Source organism: Melospiza georgiana, chromosome 1 (assembly GCF_028018845.1).
Source record: "Melospiza georgiana isolate bMelGeo1 chromosome 1, bMelGeo1.pri, whole genome shotgun sequence".
NCBI classification, from domain to species: Eukaryota; Metazoa; Chordata; class Aves; order Passeriformes; family Passerellidae; genus Melospiza; species Melospiza georgiana.
Genome location: NC_080430.1, coordinates 85,832,342 through 85,856,174, shown reverse-complemented (window position 1 = coordinate 85,856,174; position 23,833 = coordinate 85,832,342). Strand labels below are relative to the sequence as shown.

The 23,833-nt window shown below is 40.2% G+C and overlaps 1 protein-coding gene across 1 annotated transcript in view; it reads left to right on the top strand.

Moving 5' to 3' along the window:
- Positions 1–23,833, top strand: part of GRB10 (growth factor receptor bound protein 10) — a 144,542-nt gene that overhangs the window by 70,278 nt on the left and 50,431 nt on the right. The window contains exons 4-5 of the mRNA XM_058034783.1: positions 17,939–18,155; positions 20,911–21,052. Of these exons, the coding sequence (XP_057890766.1) occupies positions 17,939–18,155; positions 20,911–21,052 (359 nt within the window). The remainder of the gene's footprint in view (positions 1–17,938; positions 18,156–20,910; positions 21,053–23,833) is intronic.

Genomic DNA, 23,833 nt, shown 5'->3' with positions numbered 1-23,833 from the left:
ATATTTAGAGATGGAAACAGTCCATATTCACTGCATATTCACTACTGTTATATATTTTTAAAATAATTGTTTTAGAAGTATCTCTAATTTTTGAGATAAAAGTACAATGTCACTATGCAAGGTCAGATTTAATGGAAAGAGAACTGACTTTCAGTATCTGATTACATGGAAAGCTCTAGGGCTTTAATCTGGTTTCATGACTCTGTGTTCAAATCTGAAATAAATCTATTCTGCTTATTCAGACTTTTAAGAGTATCATCTGTCAGGAACCAATTGCCATTTATCTGCAGCACATGGAATTTTTGAAATCACTGTGACTCTTGAAGGGAGGCTATTTTATTTTATGAATCCCTCTGCTTTGGTAAAAGCAGACAGATTTCTCGAGAGAAGAATGTTAACTGTGCCTCTGTGCTTTCTGAAGATGATGGGGGAGAATGGGCCCCATTTTCTATGAAACTGATTTCTAAGAGTGTGGTAGCAGTGGTGTGGTCAAGTAGGAGCAGACAGTGTCAGAAACTACTCGCTGAATTGGTATTGGTTAGACTTCATCTTTGCAAGATACTTTTTAACAGCCTTACTTCACATGAACACATAACAATTTTGGAATCAGATTTTTTTTCTTTTTTTTCAAAAGGAAATCCATTTAACCAGATAAAGTTCTGATTTGCCCCTATCCCTGTTAAAAACACTGAACTGATTTTTGTTCTGTCTCTGACCACCCATGCACCTTTGATTTTCCTTGTGATGCAGGTGATTTTTAATAGCTGACACAGTGCAGCCCTTTTGTCTGCAAACAATTCTGAGATGTATATCTGAGTTTTGGATTTTTGATTTCCCCTGACCTTCAAAGTTATATTTTCAGTCTCTGTCAAAGTAGTGAGAGGGTGGAGAACAGGCAGTACAGCTCTTAGTTTCCTTCCATTGTTTGTCCTAATAAGTGTCCTAACCTTTGGTTTCTGTCTCTTCTTTCCTGTGCCTCAGGTGAAGAAAAGTATAAGTTAATTTACTTTTTTATGAGCTTCATCTTTAAAGCAGAGCTGTTATCATCTTAGAAAATAATACAGAAATTCACTTTGCTTCTCTTTAAAAAGCATAAAAAAATATTAAATAAAAAAACAACCAAGCAATGTCTATCTCTGTAACATTTCTAGGGGTGAGAAATAGAGCGAGCGTGAGGTAAGACTTGTTTGCAATAGCGGAATGGGGCGTATTTCTGATATTGCAGTTCTCCTGCAAGCTTGTGGTGCTCCTAAAGGCTTCTGGTGCTTTAGGATTCCTTCAGTCAACTACTTTGTGCTCCTCCTTTTCACTTGTTAGTTGGTCTTAATTAGAGGAAGAATTACAAATGCTAAACAAAAGTTGTCCTTGTGCTTAAAGATTAAATGGATTTAAAAGTTGGCTGACAGTATTATAGCAAATTTAGTTTAAGCAGTCTGAACAAGTATAGAATTTGCGTTTTTAGTATCCTGTTCTGCACATTAAAACAATTTTCTGGATCTTAAGTAATAAAAAAATAGGATTGTCACATAAAGAGATAACACATTGTACAGCTGAGAGGAAAATGCCCCGTTCAAGTTATCGCTTAAACATGATCTTCCTTAGAAATGTCTTTCATAATCTGTATATAAAATAAAGGTTGGTTCTGCCAGATGACTGGGAAGTTGAGGACTTCAGATTTTAAGGTTTTTCTAGCATAGGAACATATCTCTTCTAGTTGAGACAAACTAATGACACTGGAATGCACTCATGGTCTATATCAGCAAGTATACCTTAACTCAGTTATGTCAAAAAGAACATATACTGTGGTGCATCAAAAAAAAAAAAAAAGTAACTAAAAATACTTGGCTAATAAATTTCTGTGGTTTTGGGTGAATGTGAAAAGTAGGCTTTCTTAGTGGCAGAGTTATGTTTATTTAAGTATCAACATGATTTTCTGTGTTTAAAAAATTATTTAAGATTCATGAATGAAGTCAGACTTCAGATACCAAGAAGACTGTAAAATGGTACAGGCTTTGATTACAGGAACTTCCTGGTTCTTTCTGTAAGCTCTGCATCTCTGCAGAGTGTCCTGCCTTTGTTTAAAGCCAGTCCTTGCTGGAAGAATGTGATTGACCATGGGCTGGCTGGCACCTTTATAGGTAGCAGGGTCCTTGTTGGGGGCATGGTTATTTCTCACTGCTTTTGGAAGTTACATGGAGTAAGAAATGTCCACAGCCTGTGCTGTGGGGTTGCCTGGACTCTTAGGCACAGGTGGGAACGAGGGGTTGCAAACTGTAGCAGGTGATGATGGCAGCAGCAGACCTGGCTCCTGTGTGGTGGTAGCTAACCATCAGAGACTCAGGCATCCATAAGCTGCTCAGAATAACTGGGCTGCAGAAATCATGGCAGGATGATGGCAAGTGTGTGCTTCTTTACATGAGCATGCAGAAGCAGCCATGGGCTCTCCACCCCACAGCCCATAACCCCTTCTGTTTAGAAGTTGGGAAATACTCATTGGGGTTGGCCACTGTGCCTGTGTGAAGCAGGACGAAGAGTCAGAAGCACTCGTTCAGTGAATCAGCTTCTGCATGGAATTGAAAAAATAACTGTAGATGTCTTCCCCATCAGTCAAATGAGGATATTGCTATTGCAGAACTTCTGTCAAATAATGAGACCTGCTTAGTAGTGGTTGAGATTTGCTTAGTAGTGTGCATGGTCTTTTTGAAGATGAAGTCTCACTTTAGCGTTGTTCATGGTGTTGAGAGCCAGTTCTGCAGAGATGAAGTCAAGACTGAAATGAGAACATACCTGAGATTGTGTCCTAATGTGTTGGGTAAACCATAGGGTATTACTTTGACATGATGGGTAGCCTTTCTGTAAATTGACTTATTTGTGTGCAGCCTGTGACATGGAAGTGATGAGAGATGATGCAGCTTCTAAGTACCATAAATGTGCTTCGATTGATGGTGCATAATTCTTGACTCACAGGAGGGAGGAGGTCAGTGAATTAAGCTGAAGGGTACTTGAAGCTTTGTGCATGGGAGGATTGAAATTAAAGTTGGGAGCAGTGACTAGACTTGCCAGATGACTTAAAAAAAAAAAAGAAAAAAAAAAGAAAAAAAGGCATTAAATGTGGGATAAAGAGATAAGTTAAAAACACTTGAGACATAAGTGAAAAGCCATGGAGTTTCTTTAAGATGGTTTTAGTATGTAGCTGAAATGAAAGTATTGAAAGAGATCTAATTTGTTTTCATTATTTTAGGAGCCAAGATGTCTACTAATACAGTATTTATGTTTGTGGTAATATCTTTCTATCATTGTGTATCTCTATAAACTTTTTGTTTAAGAAAACGACTAAACAAAGCAAAACAAAAAATCCTCTCAACCTTTCCTCCCTATGGCAATAGTGCAGAGATTTTTGGGCCAGGATACATGTCTCCTGCTGTGTTATGCTGGTGAAATACAAAACAGAGAGATCCCTTTCTGAAGAGCAAGTTTAGAGATGAATCTGTCAGACTGTTGGCTCCAAGGCAAACTGAGACGATCAGAGAAATTTGCTGAAGGCATGGCTGGGGTGAATGCCTCCTTTCTTACAGCAAGGGTGTTTGAGCAAGAAGGCTTGGTGATCTCCGTGCTGATGACTTTGCCCTGAAAAGAGATGTTCTCATACCATTTGCATTCCCCAGGGTCTGGTGTCTCCCAGGGGTTTGGTGGTACAGCTGTGCTGGCACTCTTCCTAATGTACTTGTAATAGCAAAAAACCACTTTCTCTGAAGGAAGTTTATTCTGGTTTGACAAGTGAAATGAAATGCAGCAATAAAAGCATTCTTAAACACTTATACTGGGCTAGAAATGCAGATATTTTAACAGGAAAATAGTAGAAATGTGGAGTCATTTCTATTGAACTGGTTGTTCACAACCTTTCCTTGTATTTGAGGCAAATGTGAAGACCTATACAAATGTATTTTATTGGAAGCATGTGGAAGACAGTCTTCGAGTGCATCCTCAGATTCAAGGGGCCAACAGACAGACTGACTAATGAGGGCAGAATTGGGAGATGTTGTTGACAGAGTGGACACTAGAGAGGTTAATAGGGTAGAAAAGAACATAAGTAGCTCTCAATGAAATGGTACCCTACTGTGGTGAAAGAGGAAGACAGAAAGAATCTAAAATCCATTTGAGTCAAGTATAAAAGTAGGTGTTGCTCTTCAGCAAGATAACTCTCAAAATCAGTTCATTGCTATTTGAAAGGAAGCCCATATGGAGTGTCTCCTTTGGAGAACTGTTGGAGATGGAGGAAACTTTGAAGTGGTTTCTAGTGCTTTACATGGTGCAGAAGCTTTTGGTGCAGGTCTTTGCTGTTCTGAGACCATATCTTGCTGTTTTATTCATTTTATGGTTAGAGTTAAAGTGTGTTTAGGTGCTTAAACACATCAGAAAAGATAAATAACCTTCATTTATTTTTCACTACTCAAGATTAAAAATACTTTTAGGTAACTATACATTCTGATGCTGCAGCTGCCTTGGCTTGTGCTTTAGGTTGTAAATTTGTCAAATAAGGAAGCAAAGTCTGTGCTTGTTTGTTGGTTTGCTTTTGTAGTCAGATGGTCTTCAAGTCCATCTAAGAAAAGATTGAAGAACATCAGTGAAAATATGTTTTTGAATTTGAAAATGCTTTTGAATTTTTTAAAGGGGAGTAAAATAGCAAAAGATAATATTGTAGTCTTGCATTATTTATTATGCCTGTAGCTTTGAAAAAAATCTTGTGATGTTAAGGCTGTCCCAAAATGAACTAGAGCAGTACATTTCTGTAACTCTGATTTCTTACGTTGTCTATAAAGCAGATATAGCAAGCTTGAGACTTGTTTTAAGCTCACGTAATAAGAGGAGGGGATAAAACCCCTCAAATTTCATAGCTTAATCAAATAAGCAAATCCTGTAGAAAAAAAACAACTCCGTTGTAATTTGATGTCAGTTCTGCACTAAAATCTTTTAACACAGTGCACCATTGTAACAATAAGCTTCAGTCATCACTGTCTTTCAGTTTACCTGACTGTGATAAGCAGCACAGTATTTATTTCTGCCTTTATGTAAACATTATGCTGCAAGTGGTTCATGACAGCACTTCAGCAAGCTGTGTCATGTGAGGATACTTGAGAAATGCATCAAAGGAGCTGACATTCTTGCATTGAGGTTGAAGAAGGTTGCAGCACTTCTCTTAAAGCCAAGAAGCTTCAAGGGGAAGATCAATCTGAATTTATTACGTTTTCTAAGTCTCTTTGTTCCTATTAAAATGGACAAGATTCTGTCAAGCTAGTTGCATTTTCAGCTAAAAGAAGCCAGAGTTAAATGGGGCAAACCAGCTAAACAAAAAAAAAAAAAAAAACCTTTCAAACTATAGCATGAGATGTAGCTAAATTTGGAGTTCTTAACAGCAAGCAGCTGCTTAAGTAATTAAAGTGTATAAGGTGCTACTGACCAAAGCAATTAGTATGTAATTTCATTAATGGCGTTAGGATTGCAGTAACAATATTTAAGTCTTTCTGTCCAAATCAAGATTGCAGGCAATTTGTGCCATGTCCAAGATGAGGCTGGGAGCAGTGTGATGTTAGGGTGTGCTACAGCACCACTGTCTGAGCGCATCTGTAACTGCGCAGGAGTGGCTGTGCCTTGGTAACCCTTCTGATTAACATACCTTGCTCAAGAGCTTGCATGTGCATGCACTTCTACATTTTTATAAGCTAGGATGGCAATAAGTTTATATTTCAAACAAGGCTTCGTGGGGGCTGCTAATTTTTTTGTTTATCTTTGCAATTAATTTGTGAGCTTGCTGGTGTTCAAGGGCAAAAGGGAGTTACTGTTTTTGTGTATGTTTTTGTGGTTTGTCCTTAAGTGGTTGAAAAATCTTGGAGAGCTCAGACATAGTAGAGTGTTCCAAGTCCCTCTGAAATCTGAAGTACTGCAGATGACAGGTTTTTAAGTTGCAAGGTCGGCAACTCAAAGACAGTTGGGTGATGAGCCCAGTCACTACAGCTTCTAGGCTCCAGAATAACCATGAATATTCTTCAGAAAGATGGCAATGAGTTTTAGAGCCTAAGCAGAAAAAATGCACATCAGGGGGAGGATGTGGAATACACTGAAGTCGAAATACAGGTCACCTCTAAGGCTAGGGTGGCATCACTGATGAGTCACTCGGTTGGAGAACTGAGGCTGGGAAGGCTTGCTGCTGGGACACCCATGGGTATTATTCCTATTGTGGCTAACCTGGAGGTGCTGACTTTGTTAAAAAGCCACTGAGAGAAGGCCTTCAGAGCCTTCAGGCTTTACAGCAGCACTTCTGGCCTACCTTGAGCTCTGTCCTGTTGACGCATTGCCTCTTTCTAGGTCTGAGCCTTTCTAGGTCTGTAAATACGTGGGCGTGCTTTTGGCGGAGCAAACCAGTCTTCTCTGCTTTTCTGTGCTGTATTTCAGATGCGAAACAGAGCGAGGTGAGCAGGTTGTCTCACCTCCTGAGAACACTGACCCTGTGTCCACAGGTTTTTGGGGCGTCTCTCCTAAGAGGGGTGGTGGGGTGAGTTAAAGCTGTGCAGCGCAGGACATAGGCTCCCTGCGAGCTCGTTTGAGCGTGCCGGTGAGTGACATCCTTGTCACGTGGGGTAAGAGAAGTGGAGACAACCTCATAAGAAGTGATGGTCTGTTAACAGAGTACCCTTCAGGGAAAATGTCTTGTGTTCTGTTTCCAGCCTTGTTCTGTGGACGTGCGAGGAAGTGAGTCTAGGCAGGGGATTGGCCTCCATGAACGCTGACTAGATGGAGAAGAGCAGCAGGCTGATATCCCAAAATCACAGGGTATGCCCTGCGTACCTGACCTGGGAATGCGCACAGCTTGTGAAATCAGGCACGAGGATCTCAGAAGGAAAACGGGCATAATGGAAAAGTTTGTTTTGACTCATGCAGAGCTGTGATGAGTCTTCTGCATAGCACACCTGCAGATTTCCCATCTGGGTGAGCCTGATCTTGACTGATTTTCACCAGTGCAGCTTACTGTGGGATATAAATCACGAACAACTAGGCTTTGTCTAGCTGAAAAGAAAAGAAGCTCGATTTGGTGAGTTCAGAAGAAACATTAGCACATGGTTTTCTTAGGCCTAAATAAAGTCAGGCTGATGTTACTGATTTTCAATGAAGTTTTGAATGGTAAATGTAGATTACTTGTTCTTTTGTATTGTTGGTGTTAGTTAGGTCGGGTTAGTTGTTGGTGACATAATCCTTGATTGGGGTTGGGGGTGTTTTTGGTTGCTATCTTATGTTAAAAAAACCAAAACAGGTTGACTTATGGGAGTTCGTGGAACCAGTGTAGTCACAGCAGAGAGAGGCATCACAGAGCTTTTAGCTTTTATAAATGCCTGTTTTCCTGCTGAGCGGAGTGGGGTGCAGACACCTTCAGCGGTGGCTCCACACCGCCATTTGGGATGAGACTGCAGCAATATGCTTTGCCATCTGGGGATCCGTGCGTGCGGTAGGACTGGAGCGTTCCCTTCTCATGCAGTGGAGGTTCACGCTTCCTTACAGCAGTAATTCCTCTCAAATCATCCACCCTTTGCTGACAAGGCCAAGGGAGGAGATCTCCTTATTCTGCACCCCAAAGGACTGTGATTTTACAGAAGCAGCTGCTGGGCTTGCCTGAAAGAAGAGCCTAAAATAGACAGCTGATTTGGGGACAGCATATCTGTGCGCAGATGAAATCAAATGCGTGCCCCAAAACTCTGCTGCTTTAGTAGGGCAAAAAAATGAAGGAAAAGCTTGTATCAAGGTGCTGCCTATGCAATAAGAGGACATCTGGATGGCAGCTGCCTTTGTCTCTGAAGTGAAGTTAAGGTAGCTAGGCTTGCTCATCATTATTTGTTGGGTACTGGGTTTAAAAGTCAAGTCAGAGGCAATTTCTAATGTTCTTGTAGAAACAATTAAGTTTTTACAAGTCCACAACAGCCTCTTCAAGGAGGCTTTTTTAATGTCTTTTAGTGTTGCAATTCCAAACAACTCTCCCCTAGTTTAGTCTCTTGTAGATATTATATCAAAATAACAATTGCAGTTTATACTGAACTATTAAAGCAACTGATAAAAAGAAACCAAAATTACCCTGAGGTTTAAGCATTTTACTTTTTCACATGACTTTGGTTCTGTTAAGTTTGGCAAGAGGTGGCTTAAATATGAAATATTCCAAGTTGTCTGCTTCGTATGTCCATCAGTTATAGCTAGGTAACTATTATATGCTGAAAACGCAATATTTAATTAACTTGAAAGAATAGCTGATTCATTAATTGCTGTGTGTAACTTTAGGAACTTCTATTACATCCTCAAACATGCTTTGTAAGCCAGCAACAAACCTGTTTGGGGCAAAATTCAAAACTCACGGTTTAACCTTGGGAGTAAAGGTTAGCTCAGGTATCAGGTGCTCTGGGACATGCTAATAATAATAATAATAATAATAATAATAATAATAATGCTTCAGCACTAGCTCTGCAGACCCATCACTTCCTGAAGAGAAATGCTAATGGACTTTCTGGGCTAATCCAACCACTTTTGACTTGAAAGCTTTGTTGAAGTTGTTGTGGAGGGGGTTTGAAATGAAGCCCACTGTGCAGGAAGGCTGGAGTTTGCTGGCTGCCGGGCAGGGGCCTCCCCAGGCAGTCGGGCGATGCTCTCTCGGAGCAGCCGCTGGTGCTGGAGAGGGCAGGGCGTTTGGGCTGTGGCTGCAGCTCCGGCAGGCAGCACGTTAGGAGGCTGTGCGCGATGTTTCCCGGAGCAGGGATAAAGCCTGGGCTGTCTTGGCAGGATGGGAGGGGACTAATCCGTGCAGTGGTATTTATATTGATTCGTAAGGATTGTTCAGCTGGGATTACTCAGCTGGGTATTATGGTGTTTAATCAGGGAGGGAGAGCGCAGGTTCCCGAAAGGAAAGCAATAGATGCTTTGACTGTCTTTAACTTTGCCTTTAATAGCTTTTGATTTGCAAGACACGTGTAGCTCTTCTCATCTGTGTGAATTTTAAACTTCCTCTTGAACTGTCACGTGTGTAGTAGTGTTATTTGTCTATATTTGATTAGCATTCTCACTTTTTTCTTCTTTTTCTTGGACACGAACAATAAGAATAAAATATCCAAGTAAAACTTTAGAGAAGCACTATGAGTAGAAATCTGTATATGGAAAATGGTAGAATAAATTGGGAAAATAATTTTTTTCATGTAAATGTAAGAAAAATATTTCATTATTAGGTATTTTAAAGCTTTTTATTCTGTTTCTCATGTAGGACTGGGTAATCTCAATAAAGATGCAACTAAACCTGACCTTTTTTGTGTCAAATTGCAGCTCTCACTGATACAAGATGTCTTTTTAAAGCCATTCTCTCATAAATGTGACTGTCTGATATAATATGAAGTCAAGCATTTACCCTGTGGTCATCTGACAGTATTTCAATTCCCTTCTTCATTCCCACCCAGTGTTGTGCTTCTTCAGCTCTTGTATGTTCCTTAATGTCTCAGTAGGTTAACATGGGTTTGCCTGTTGTCTGAAAAGTTCCAGTGGATTTTCTGTTTGTTTTGTATGGGCTGCACAGGCCAGGAGCCCTTCTGCTGCTCAGGTGTTCCACACATACTTTCTTTTGAAGGGTAAGTGGCAGTCTTTGTGTGATCATCATTTTGGGATATATTGGCAGGGCTTGCTTTCTCAGTTTTGCTGTTGAGGTAATGCATCAGGAGTGTGGCATCCAGTTAACCTCACCAGGAAGGTAAGACTTGAATGGAGAATCCCTGGGGTCACTTGATCTGTCTGTGTCTCATGTTCACTCTTTATTTTCTTTTTTGTCCTGAGTTAAGAGTGGGCCACAACAAGGCTGTAGGTTCATGACTGCCTCTCACAAAGCTGTGACTTAAGCTTCAGCTTTCCTTCTGTTCCTGTCTCCTTTTGGGCCAGGAAAATCCATCTGTGCACTCTGTCATGTATTGCATCCTTCACCAATGTAACCACTCTGTCCTTGAGGTTTTTTTTGAGGATTAGTCTACTCTGACCTCAGGTTTGGCAATTGAAAGAATATCCCATTCTGCCTTCTGTGGTGCTGCTTCTAGCTGGGTAACTGAGGCTGGTTTGGATTTTCCTTGTCTTGATAAACCCAAACAAAAAAAAAAGCTGTATTTTTAAAGGTCTTTATCAGTCTTTTTCTTAAATCAAACAGCAGGTGACACGAGAAAAAGGTACAGGAAAACCACTGAGCCTCATGTTCATGGAAAAAACCCGCAGATGTTACCAGTTACTTGAAAATCACTCTTTTCACTGGATTTTGTAATCTGCTCAAGAATTATCGTTTCCCGGAGGTCTGCTTAATCTGGTGTTCTGCTTAAGTGATGTGCTTACTCAATAGTTACTATGCAGTAGTGGTTGTGCTGGCCCTGGCCTGCAAAGAGGGTTTGGAAGGGCTGATTGCTGTTATCAGCGATAGCTGGACCAGGGTGTGCTCCCCCAGGAGGAGGTGGGCAGTCCCAGTGTGCAGTGACACAGGATCAGCTGGTGTCCTGTTAGGCTTTGGGTTCAAACTTTGACCTGATGCTTTTTTAGCAAGGAAGGTATGCTTTCTTCTGGTGTGTTTTTTTTTTTTTTGTTTTGGTTTTTTTTTTTTTTTCCCAAGGCTGCAAATTTCCTTTGAGAAAATGGGTGTCGGTAATTCTGTTTTCTAAATGGTCTGCGTCAATCTGGAAAAGGGACTGGCCATGACTTACATGTTTTAATCTTATCTCTTATAGTTAGAACATGTGCAATCAGAATTCTAGATGGTTTAGATGATCTCCTTGGATTTCAAGCCCCTCTCTCCTGCTGATGCCATTAGTGCTTCAACACTTGTGTGTGCGGTAGAGTCCAGCAAGAGTTCAGCAGTGGTGTGGTGATACCCACCCACAGCAATTGTCTGTCAAGGGAACCAATATCCAACATCCATCCATCCACTCTGCAAAAGGACCAACCTGACTCTGCAGTCCTTGGGTTAGAAACAACACCATGTACAGTGGGAAGTGCTTCTGAATGCTATCTGTGAATAATTGCAGCACCATCCAAGGGCAATACCAGCAAAATCTCCATCAGAGACATGATTTGCTGTAGTTTATCCCCGTAGTTAGCAAATAAAACCTCCTTGTTCATCCTCCCTTCCCCAAAATACCTAGCTTTTATCATCTTCACTTTTTGGGATGCCAAGCTTTAGGTGTGAACTGGACAAAAACTGAATTTTTCATTTTTTAGCTTTCCATCTTCTGTCAGAATTCCTAAAACTCATTTTACCCACTAATCCAAGTGCCTAACTTCATTCCTTCCTGCTGCAGGGCACCTATAGCCAGTTGTTCCTGTTACTCATTGAAGCTTCAGTTTTTTATGAGCACCTTTCATATGTAGCTTATTCCTATAGTTGTTACCTAGCAACATTAATTTTGTTCCATTTAATTTGTCTTCTATTTCAAGAAATCTATCAGGTGTGTTTTGAGAACATATCTGGAGTCCAACCATGAACCTTTAGAAAAGAGGTGTGAAATAATAAAGAGAGTTCTCTCCAGCACCTGTAATTAAAGTGTGTATACTTGGTGTTAGCCATCGCAGCCATACTGGCAGAAATGGGAATAGATGTGTGTGGTGTTTAAAATTCACCTGGAGAATACTGGAGCAGTTACAAGTTCACTGTTGATTTCTCTGTGTGGCTCTCTGGTTTCAGTGTGCTCAAAAGAGCACAGATGCCTGTCTCAATTTCATGCTCTTTTACCAACCAGCATCTCTATTTCTTGCCCTTCTCTCCATGGCATGGTCCATTTAGCATTTTGCAAGCTGCACATGTACAGATTTGAGATTTTGTAGGCCAGCAACCGTAGTTACAGTACAAAATAAAGGATTTCACTTAAGCTGAAGAATGTTAAAATGCAATAAAGGAAAGGAGTGCAGAGGCTCATAAGGAGACTTACAAGGCAAATAAAGGTTTGGGGTTCAGGCTTGTAATTTTTAATTCAGGCTGTGGCTACTCTGAGGTGAGTGATGCCTCTAGGACACAAAATTGTGTCTTCTTTCACTTTAAATGAACAAAAAAACCCTGTGAGCTTCTAATGTTCAATTGAGGCAGTCTTGATATTTTTGTAATTCTGTCTGACAGCCTTCTCTGATCTGGAGAACACTGTGAAAGCATAGGGTTTGCAAATGTTTTTTTATATTGTCTTTTTGTTTCTTGTGCTAAACTTCCCATCCATATGGAGCTTTCAAGAAATCAGGAGGGGAGAGATTGCATAGAATTGGAGCGTGATACTGGGAACAGAGGGTGTCATTCAGCTGTAGCATCACTGTAGAGGGCACGGTGGGATTTTTAAAAATTTGTAAGAGATCTGCTTATTATCATCCACCTTCTGTTGCATGCATCTCTCGGAGGTGTAGAAGCTGCCAAGTACTAAATACATGGATCCATAGGGGGCTGTGGATACCAATTGTTTGAAAATTACAGATCAACTGGTGCCTGTGGCATTAGTGGAACCTGAAACCGGAGTATGGAGGGATATGAGACATCTGTGTAAACATAGTGAGTGTAGTAACATGGTCAGAGGGAGAAAGTAATAGAGGAGTAGGAGTGTTACCTAGAATGGACTTCTCTTTGCATCATAACAACTGTGTGTTGTCAGTAATAGTACACTTTCAAAAAATTGTAGTGATGGAGATTTCTGAAAAGTCTTTCTAAAATGGCATTTGGACACAGTGCTGGAGGGACATGCTGCAGTGCTCTTGTGCAGGGGGTGCCCTTAATATGAAGGGCAGTCTGAGAAAAGAGTTTGTATACACATCTCACTGTGGTAATCCTTACCTGCATTTTTGATCCTAAAACATGAGATTTACACAGTGCCAAAACCCTTGCAAAACTTAATTGCATCACCAGTATAAATCAGAAGAACTTACATGTGGTTTTAGAGGATTTGAAACAGGATCTTGTGATAGATACCACAAGTACTTTTTATGTCTCCTTTTTTTTTTCCCTTTTCAAGCTCTGATACAATTCTTCTGTTCATTTTACTATAAATGTATTTTCCCTGTATCACCTGTGATTTACATAGTGTGTCACTGCATCATCAATGCAGGATGGTAGGCTGTAGGCAACTGTGTGTTCCTTTTCTTTCACTGTTTCCATCTGTCTCCTTGAGGATTAATTCATATGTGCTGGAGGGGCTGCTCACAACTTGGATGTCATGCTCTACTCAGCTAACTTCAGTGAAATCCTACATTAGGTATATCATAGCTTTTTTTGTTTTGTCAAGATGGCTCCTGAATGTGCTGCTCTGAAACTCATTTTGCTGATGCTAGGTTATCAGATAGGAACAGGTGATCAATCAACAGCTGCCTATGTGTATCAAACACTCGTTTATAGATGTACTGTTAGGTTTCCTGTAGTATCAGACTTAATGCCATGGCGACAGAAAGTGCTATAGTATTTTTATAAATCTTCTCCTGAATTCCTAGTAGCTCTTGCATCATTTATCTCTGGGAACTGATACAAGAGATAATGCTGGATGATTAAATTTAAAAAATGAACAAACAAGAAGGAAATTATTTATTTTTTTTAGATAAAATGTTTTTACAAACCTCTTAAATCACAATTAATTTAGGTCCTGTGATGTTTTTCAAAGTGTTCCCTATGAATTGTGGACCATATGTGAAAGGGAAGGATGTTTGCTGTACATTCATTTAGAGACATTAAATGCATCCTGGTCTGTAGTCCAACATTTTTATCTCTTTTTCAGTAAATAGAATTTCTGTGATGCAGTGAGCCCCCTGGCAGCCGTGAAAATACCTGCTTTCTTCAGGAAGCTGGCACAGCTGAAGATGAGCAGGATCATTTCAGCTTTGTGTCGCTTCAGAATAAGTGGGATCCTGCTTAGTCTTGTTAGCTGAGCTTAACATGTCAAGGCCAACAACTACCAAAATAAGTAAATAAATGAGGATCTAGGGGATAGAGAAGGGCTAGAAGCAGAAAGGCAAGTGGGACATGGTTAAGTACAGATTAAAGTTTGCTCAGGCTTAATTTAGGGGTTATCATCCCTCCTGTATTATGCTTGAAAACATTAAAAATGTATTCAAGGTGCTTTTTTTTTTTTAAATGGAGCACGACAGCTTACCTACCTAGCTAGCTTAACTAGCTTAGTAGAGCTTTTGTAACAAAGTTTTCCTCTTTCCTTGAATGGAACTTTTAAATCTTTTCTTGTAATTGAAATAATTATTTACTTTACCAAAAATATTACTTGCAACATCCAGTGGAGCTGGTTTCTGAACAAAGTCAAAGTTTAACAAATTTTGGGCAAAGAAACAAAAGGAAGTTCAGACAGCTGCTGCCAGTGTGTGCACTTTGGTTCTAGTTTGGGAAAGAACAATGTTCACAGAAGAGTCTACAAAGCTGCCAGTACCCTGTCCACCACCAGAAGTGTGTCAGACCTAGGTTTTGCAACTGTTCTCATTTAAAAATGACAGTCAAAAGCAAAGGGCTGTTTGCATGTTTGTGCAAGGAGGTGGTAAGTGCTTCTGTGCTTCTCACCTGAAATGGAAGAATAGACTTTGAATATCCACTTTCCCACTCCTTGATTTTATGTCAGAGTTCAATACAGATTAGGGAAAATATCATTTTTGTATCCCTGGAAGTGCATATATGCAAGATATTTGGGGAGCTGGAAGCTCCTCAGCAACCTGTAACTCTGCCTGCTGGATTTTTCCAGGTCAGTCACAAAATCTCTGTGTGCATGCTTGGAGGACCAGCATGGTGCTGTGCTAGATCAAAGTCCAATAATTTGCAAATTTTGCTGTTAACTAGCAAGCCTTCTCAAAGTCAGTTTTGTCAATTTTTTTTCTGCATAGGGTTGTCTTGATGGAGGCGGGATCTCACTGGTTGGTAGAGAGATACTTTGAAGGATTGTGCTGTATATGAAATACCCTTCTATGCCTGCATATGGTTGAAACAGTTAGAAATCCTGTGGAGGGCTTATTTGATTTTTGTTAAGTTAAACTCTGTGGAGAGCCATCACAGTAACATCCTGGATTACTTGGCAGGCTGAGACATCTGCTGGCACTTCTGAGGTGTAGGCTGCAGTAGTGAGGTTTCCTATTGCATCATGCTGAAATCTCCAAAACATAATGGTATTTAGTAGTAAATGCCGTTGTATAGAGATGAAACTGTATGATATTCAAGATTGCAGGCTTTGTCTTCAACAAGCTTAAGGATCTTTTGCTCCTGCAAAAGTTTTATAGCAAGACTGAGGGCTATTATGAACAGTGCTGCACCCACAGAGAAAAGGAGCTGACAGAGAAGTGAAACCAGATTCTGGAATTCAGTGCAGCATTTTATTAGGAGAACTCTATATGCGCCTTGTCAGTGTCTGTCCTGTTAGAAATTGAATTTAGGTGTGTAATTGATATTCTTAAATGCCTGCTAATGGTAATTCAATGCTTTAAACTATGTACTTGCTTTGCTTAGTGTTTTGCATGAAGTACCTCATTTTATGCATATTAGGCTACATAGGACACCTTTGCAACTGTTTTCTTATTCAGGGATAGCTTGAGATGACTCTTAATCATTCCTCCCATGTTACAATCACCTGAAAACTTAATGATCTTGCACGCTAATAGCTTTGTCTAAATTGTTAATAAATTAGCACCCTCAGGGACCAAGCCATATGGACTTCCACTGAATGAATATTTGCCTCGACTTTCTTCCCTTTCTGCTTTTCACCATGCTAAACAATTGCTGTTAGTTGCTGTCATTTACTCCCTGACTCTGTGGTCAGGGTCTTTCTTTTATGTCTCCTGCATCCAAGCCCTAAGCTTTTACTTGACAGCCATCTGACACCCTGCAGCTCAGTACTTTAGATGAATGATAAAATTTAAAAGCCTTGTAATTCGGCCTCTCCCTCTTTATACTCCTACTTCTGTGGTTTCCTTGTGATTGCTCAGGAAGTGTTTTTGATATGTCCTCTCCAAATAGGATAAGAATCTGGAGGATGGAATGAAAATTTAAGTTGCAGCTCTGTCTCAAGATCACTAAAAATAGCAGGAAAATTATTGTAGACTTTGTCCAAGAAAAGCAAAGCTTAGGTTGTTGAAAATGCATCAGCTAGCTGACATACAGAGAAGATGGTGTAACCTAGTGAAGGTGAGTCTTTGTAGTAGTGTAGTGGCTATTAAATACAAAAATTGAGGGAAATTAAAAGGAAGAAATCTGTTTGTGGGGTGGTGTGGTGATTTTTTCCCTTTCAGTGGTTTGGTTTTCTTTTTGACATGTGTAAACCTTGAAATCCTCTTGAGTGCATTCTAAGTGGCTGTTACTTTATAGTAAAGAGCCTATTGACTTGCAGTGAGAAACTTGGTGTTTCAGGTCACTAAATAGAGCTCAGGTGCAGGGGCATGACCAGAAACCTGTTTAATTCTGAGCAGGTCTTTTGTTCACCCAACACTGAGAATGGAGGTCATCAGCATCCCAATACAATTGCCATGTAAATGCCATGTTCAGATCTCATTATGGTTATCAGGGCATGTTGTTGGTGGACAGAAATTGAGCGATGCCTGTTTTACATTATATCCTCAAGAAATGTGATATTTGTACAAAATCATTTATGGCACCTAAAAGAAAATAGTGCAGCTGGTTGCAAGTTGCTTCTGATGGTTCATTTACCTATAAAACATGGCAAAAGAATGGATATTTGAAAACACGGTGTGTTTAAGGGGCAAAGCAGTGTGTGTTTGCCTGCTCCATCGCTTGTCTCTACTTTCCATCCCTGTCATGAAGAGTTTTGTGAGACAGAAAGTTTGCTGGCAGCAATGGTATGTTTTGCCAGGCCAGTTGATACAGCTGGAAAATAAGGGCACATTTTTGGCTGCACAAAGCTCTGTTGGGTCAGGAGTAGCTGTTCAGGCAGTGGCTGTGCTGTAACCAGAAGCAGATATCGATGTGTGTGTTCGTCAGCCTGCTGAACTCCTGATAGGGAGTGATGTAACTTGTGGCTAGGGAATAATTACAGTGCTCTGCAAGAGGAGTTCAGAGAGTGGTTAGTGCAAAGGGCTTGCAGAGTTCTCTTGTCTTGCAGAGTAATTATGATCGTTAAGGAGGAATGATTCAGCACAAGTTACTTATTTACAGTGAGGTAAGGTGGTGAATATGGAAAGGTTGGTGCCCTTTTTAGGGACTGATGTTCCTCCAGCCAGCCACACCACATCCTTGGTTGATTTACTTTGTACTCTTTAAGGTAGAAGTCTATCTATCACACTGCAAGAGCGGGGATACAGATAGATCTTTCTATATGAAAGTTGCTGGACTGCCCTTCAAAATACCATGTCAAAAAAATACGGTAGGATTTTTAACGAGATGTAATAATCACTTGTATAGTGATGTCTTCCAGGACTGCAGCACTGTCTTAATTTTTTTTCCTTCTAAATTATTCAGTCTTTCAAAGTATTTGGACAAGTGTTGGACAATCTAAACTTGATACTTTGCCAAGCCAAACTGAGGTATTTGTAAGTGATATGCTTTGGAAATATATGGCAGTTTATCAGTAAGTGAAGTGGTGCTTCACATTAGCATTGTCGTTATTAAAAATCCCACTAAATTCTTGTGAGATACACACACACACATACATATAGAGAGAGAGAGAGAGAGAGAGTAAATACTGTAATATTTATTCTGTGTCCATAGTTTTCTCCATGGAAGACAAAGCAAATCTCCATTGCTGGCTCTTACTTCTTGTGGTTTTATACTCTAAGAGAAATACATTATATCTGCAATAATAATTTGCACTGTGAAAATGTAGTTAAAAAATTACATTACAATTTTACTGAAACTTGGTCTTTGCTCTTGCCACATTTTCTTTGCCTGGCACTTCCAGATGTGTTACACTGCCTTTGTTTTGTCTTTCAGATGACGATGTGGACCTGGAAGCTTTGGTGAACGACATGAACTCCTCGTTTGAAAGCTTATACTCCACGTGCAGCATGCAGTCGGAGACGGCTCCGCTGCTGCAGAACGGGCAGCTGAGCCGCAGCCAGCTGCCGTCCCCGGGGCCCGGCGCTCTGCAGCCCGCGTCCCCCCGGCAGCGGGTGCAGCGCTCCCAGCCCGTGCGCATCATGGCCGTCAGGTAGGGACGAGGCACTCGCCCCCTGTTCCCTAAGGGGCCGCGAACTGGCTTCAAAAGAGCTGTATTTTAAAAGAGGAGGTCCGCTTTGGTAAGGAGTTTAGCGTTAGACTGGACTTCTGCATGGAAAAGCGTAGGACATAATATTTCCACATATTATCACCCTTCTTTTAGTCAAGGTTTGATGTTTCCACAGCTGATTTGTAGAAGTATGTCATTGGTACCAGTTGGCAGAAGCTATATCCATATTTGGATTTTTTTCCAAGCTCCGTGCTCTCAAGTCTGGTGTCCACTGACAGCCTATAGTTTTTATTAAACATAAGAGATCACGTAGACAGATGAGGGTATGCTTAACTACTTTTGATACACAGCAAGTTCCTCTCTCTTGGTGGAGGTTTCCCCAATGGTTTAAGACCAACAAACAAAAAAAAAAAAGAATTTCTTAGTTAGGTATCTGTTCTTCCCAGAGCACTTTCAGCTCACTCACTTCAGTGCACTAAGTCATTACCAAAAAAAAGTATTAAAGTTGTGTCCCCCTGTTGTAAAGCTGAGGACTGGAATTCAGGCTTCACGAGGAAAACTCTTGATGGTGATGGGAGAGAGTATATAGGTGATGTACAGGTTCTTAAAATCTTTTTAGGCAGCAGGAGGAAGGGAACTTCTGTCAGCATGAGTAGGTAAACTAATTTCTTTCCTGCTAGTTAGCAGTTTGTTCTTTGAAAGAAGTGAAAAGTAATAGTATAATAAAAGAAAAATACCATGTGTAGAAGGGGTGGCTTCTAACTCTTAACAGTGATGTATTGCTTATAGGAATGGTATATGTAAGACAGGCAACTTTTCTGTTTGAATGGATATGCAGTGCAGCTAGGTCAGCTAATGATGCCATCAGTTCTACAGGTATTTTCACAGTTAACCTTGAATGGGGCTGTACTGGAAAATGTACTCTCTGGAGTCCTATAGCTGTTGATAATTTGTAAATATCTCAGTCAAATCACTTAAATTATTTTTGGTGTTTAAAAACTTAGCAACTCTTTTTATAGAACACTCCGCCTTTTTGAAATCTATACTTCCATGCACACTAGAACATCCTGTGTTTATCATCATCAAAGAAGGTGATGGTGCAGCTTCTATTCAGGGTTATCTGGATCCATCTTGTTTGCCACCAGAACAGAGTGATTTGACTGTGGTCTCCTAGGAGCACAGGTTTATGTGTGTATCAGTTATGAAGTAAATGCTCCACTGGCAGCAGTAGAGCCAGAGCACAGCACAGCACAGAGAACTCCCAGCTTCAGGAAACCACACCTTTCTAATTGTATTGGTTCCACTTCTTACAGTGGAGGTCAGTCAAAAACTTGCAGTACAGTGCCCTGTTGCACAGATATGACATGTGAACTGGTCTGAAGAAATCCTACACTGTCCTTTTACCCTGTGCTGTAGAGAACTGCACACATGGGGAGCACAAAAAAAAAAATAAATACATGAAGCAGGTCAAGTAGTTGTTGGCATAGTTCATAGTTATGGTTAGAACTGCTGTTAATTGCAACCCCCCAGATCTGTAAGACTCATTCATGGAATACCAAGGCAACTAAATTGCAGGACAAAGTTACCTGTGGAGCAGGTTTCACAGCAGTTATATTTTGCCATCCCCCAGGTATAGGCAAATACAAATGAGAGTACACAGAGTGGGACATGCTGCCGTGGGCAAACTCAGCAGTTGTCTCCCAGGCAGCTCTGTTGAGAAGGCTTTGCTTGCTGAAGCCATGCAGAAAAATGAGAGCAAACTGAGTTTTTAATGATTTGCCTTTCAAATCCAGTAGTTAGTTGATTTGGAAACTTTCATGATTGCCACTAGATGGTGCCTTCTGCTTAGGCATTGAAGGGCAGCGTGCTGCAGTCAGCTAATGCATCTTCAGTGGTGATGCCCTGGCAGCAGGGAAACCAAAAGCCATTTGTGTATTCACGAATACATCTTACAGCTTTTCTGGTTTAGTTTTTCATTTAGTTTTTAGGCTTTTTAGTTTTTCCTTTTAGGTTTTATTTTTTCTTTTGTTGGTGTGGGCACTGCAGCTCTACAATAAACTGGAACCTGAAACTCTGTTACATGCAGACTCATGAGGCGTACTTTGGTGGATGCAAACTTGTCTGAGCAGTAACTGTTGGACAGGCATAAGGTGGGAGGGTACAATTCCAGCTAATTGCTTATTGCTAAAGCCATGTCTTTGCCTTTTCATTTCTCAGGAAATGCCAAGTTGCTTGGAGATAGAATCTGGTATTATAATGAGGTGACTATATTGGTTTAAGTCGCAGCTTAGAGAACTCTACAGTAGGGTTCATGTTTGTTTTCAAATCCACTTGGAATTTGGCTCTGAGTGACTGCCATTGTTTTCTCCTCTTTCACATTGCTTTGGAAGAGCTTTACTGACTTTCTGGCACACAGCTTAAGCTTGTAATCTAGTGCTTACAACAGTGAATACAGATAGATATTTTTGTTTATTTTATTTGCACAGTTACCTCAGTTACTCACCCAAGTAATCAAATTATGAGCAACAAAACAAGCATGGATGCCTGACTGGTCATTTTTTACATGCAATTACCTACTTTGCACTAGGAGTTGCTGTAACTGTATAGTAGTTACCTAGGAAAAGAATGGATTTGATTCCTTGTTTTTAGGGTCATTATCACAAACCCTGGGGCAGGAGAGCCAGGTCTAGTGGTGCCATCTTGCTCCTCTTAATGTGTAGTGCTTCTGTGTTTACAGGCGTCTTCAAGAAGAGGAACAGCAATTCCGAACATCATCTTTGCCGGCCATCCCAAACCCCTTCCCAGAACTTTGTAGCCCTGCAAGCTCTCCAGTGCTGGCCCCTGGATCTTTACCTCAGAGTCAACCTGCTAGTAAGCATGTGAGTATGGGATGAAACCTTGGGTCATCCACTCGTGTGCAAACCAGCAGTGCACTACTTCATTTTGAAGGCAGAAAGAAAGCTTCCAGATAAGTAAAAACACTTGTGCACTTTGTCTGTGAGTAGGGCAGCACTGGCCGAGAGAGTATCTTCAAAAAGGGCTTCAGACATTTTTTAGAAGGTTTGTAAGAAAGATGTGTAAAAATTAAGTAAGCCTCTTTCAGATAAATGCGTGTTGTGAATGGAGCAGTAATGCTTAATATCCTTCAGATTCTGTTATTCAGATTTACTAATTCTGAAGTCAAGTGAATTATCTTAGAGTTGAATGAGGATCTGTGCCTTTTATACTGCATATTCTAGGTGTCACAAAACCACTGAAAAGCTGAATTCTTTAAAGACATGGTGGAGTTTTATTTGTTTTTCATGAAGCTGCTCAAAAAGCAAAAATGTTCTTAGAGCTTGTGACTAGGCAGAGCTCGTTGAAATGGGATTTAAGGGGAAGGTTGTCCTGTGGAAAGCTGGTGGAGTAACTTTCTGGGTTCTTGGCAGTTAAGACAACCCAGACTGAGTTCTCGTGTGGTCCAGAGCAGTAACCTCAGTGACATAGAAGTTTTTCTTCTCCGTCCTACTCCACTCTATAAGAAAAAATTAACTTGTTTTGTATCAGTCCTCAAACACACTTGAAGACTAAACCTTTATTTTGTAAACTGTGCAGACCTGCATGGGAATTAAAAATTGGGCTACTCTGACTACTGGCTTACAACAATTCTGTTCTTGAGTACCCAAAAACATGGAGAAATTCTGTGCCACTGCTCAATTAGTTTGTAATTAGCTCCTACATGCTTTCTGAGGGATAAAGGGCTTGGGTACAGCTACAAGCAGAGGACCCAGATGTGTGCCCTTGTGTGTTCTGTGTTGTGTTACAGTGCCATTAACAGCTGCCTCCTTTCCTGGGAGACACCTGAGTGCACCTCCACTGGTTTTACTGTATTTCTTACCCATACAAGACAGACAGGTAACCAAATCATGCCCTGGGAAAAAATTGAGCCATCCCATTGGGAATTTAACACAATACCCTGTCAGACAGAGACCCAGGTACTGGCTAAGCTGTTGTGCCAAGGCAGAGTTGATGTGACTCTGGGGAGATAAAACCAGCGGCATTTCTGCCTCCTGGCACTTGCCAGCAGGACAGCAGCAGAGCTGTCTTTCTGAAATAAACTTTAGTTTCTGATGAACCTGTGTTTACCTCTCCAAATATCCTCCTGGTTCAGGGTTTCTTTGCCTTTTAGCTCTATGTTTTAGTAAAATTACCCAAGCCACCCTAAACTTGGCTCTGTAAAACCTTAAGGAACCCTAAATGATCTGTGAGTCAGTTTTTGATCAAATTTAGAAACTAGTGGTTTAACAGCAGATAAATATAAAAATAACCAGTCTTTTAATGTATGTGAGAAGATGGCTATAAAGGCAGAATAGAAGATCTTTTCTTTTCACAAGTTTTACCTTAAAATTTTTTAAAGATTATTCTACCTTACTTTAAAATCAAAATTTTTGACGAATGTTTTGAAAGCCTAAAATGAAATAATTTATATTGTATAGATAGGCTTTCTTCTGAATTTTTTAATCAAAGACAATCCATTATAGTGTTAAAACCTTCTAATGTACAAGCTGAGGAGGTAAAGCATGTTGAGCAATAATGGTTTCTTTTGTAGATGTAAATACATCATTTCAGCCTTTCAACTCATTGGAAGCAGTTGAGAAACACTGGCTCTGGATGAGGGAAGAATAGCAAAGTGTTCTTTTCCTCTCTATCAAAGTATTTTGCTCTCTTTAATGAAGAGTCAGAGAAACAAAACTGGAAAAAACCCTTCTATTTTTAAAGTATGAATGGTAAAAGAGAGTAGGTTTAGTTTCTTCATGAAGGAAGAAAACTACCTCAATTTTAAACATGGAATATCATTGGATAACAAAATAATCTCTCTGTTCAGCCTCCTCATAGTTTGTTTAACTCCGTTTTAGTTCCCTTCACGGGAGTCTGCTAAACATCATGAGTAAAAAGAAATTAGTAACTTAAGAAATGTTATACATCTTTCCAACTTCAACACCTTAAAAAATGTGTACTTTGGGAATTTGAGTAATTTATTTTAGGACAGGCTTTGGCTGAGATAGATGTCCATCAATACAATACAAACTACTGATTAATAAAACAAGTGATGAGCTTAGTTAAAGGAATGCAATAGCAAGTTTTAGTACATGGCAGTTAGGGAAAATAAGTTGTGCTTTAAGAAAAATATAAATACAATGTTAAATGCTAACCAAGGTAAAACATCAAGATGCTTAATTCAGGTTCTCTGCTTACAAATTATGAACACAGATTAAAACTGGAGATGAGAATGAGCCATTCTGTTTACATGGGATGCATGAGGTGCTAGTGGATTCCTTTGATGCTTCTTGAGCATTTACAGGTAAATAAGCCAATAGGAGTTCCAGCCAGCAGTGCTGCAGCTCTGATCACACAGGGCATCACACGTGGCACACACATCAGTGGGAAGCTGGAGGGTCTGACGACTTCCTCACAAAGGAAATGTTAGTATTGTTCCTCCTGGAACAGCTCACTGTTATTTAATAATTGTAAAATACAACTCTGCAATGATAAAATCTAGTAGGGGTTATGCAAGAGGAATTTAAAGATCCAGTCTTGTTAAACATAGAAGAGTCTCATGTCATATTACCAAGCCTTAGGCATAAAGAAATGCCAGCTCTATTCAAGTTTTACTAAAAGTT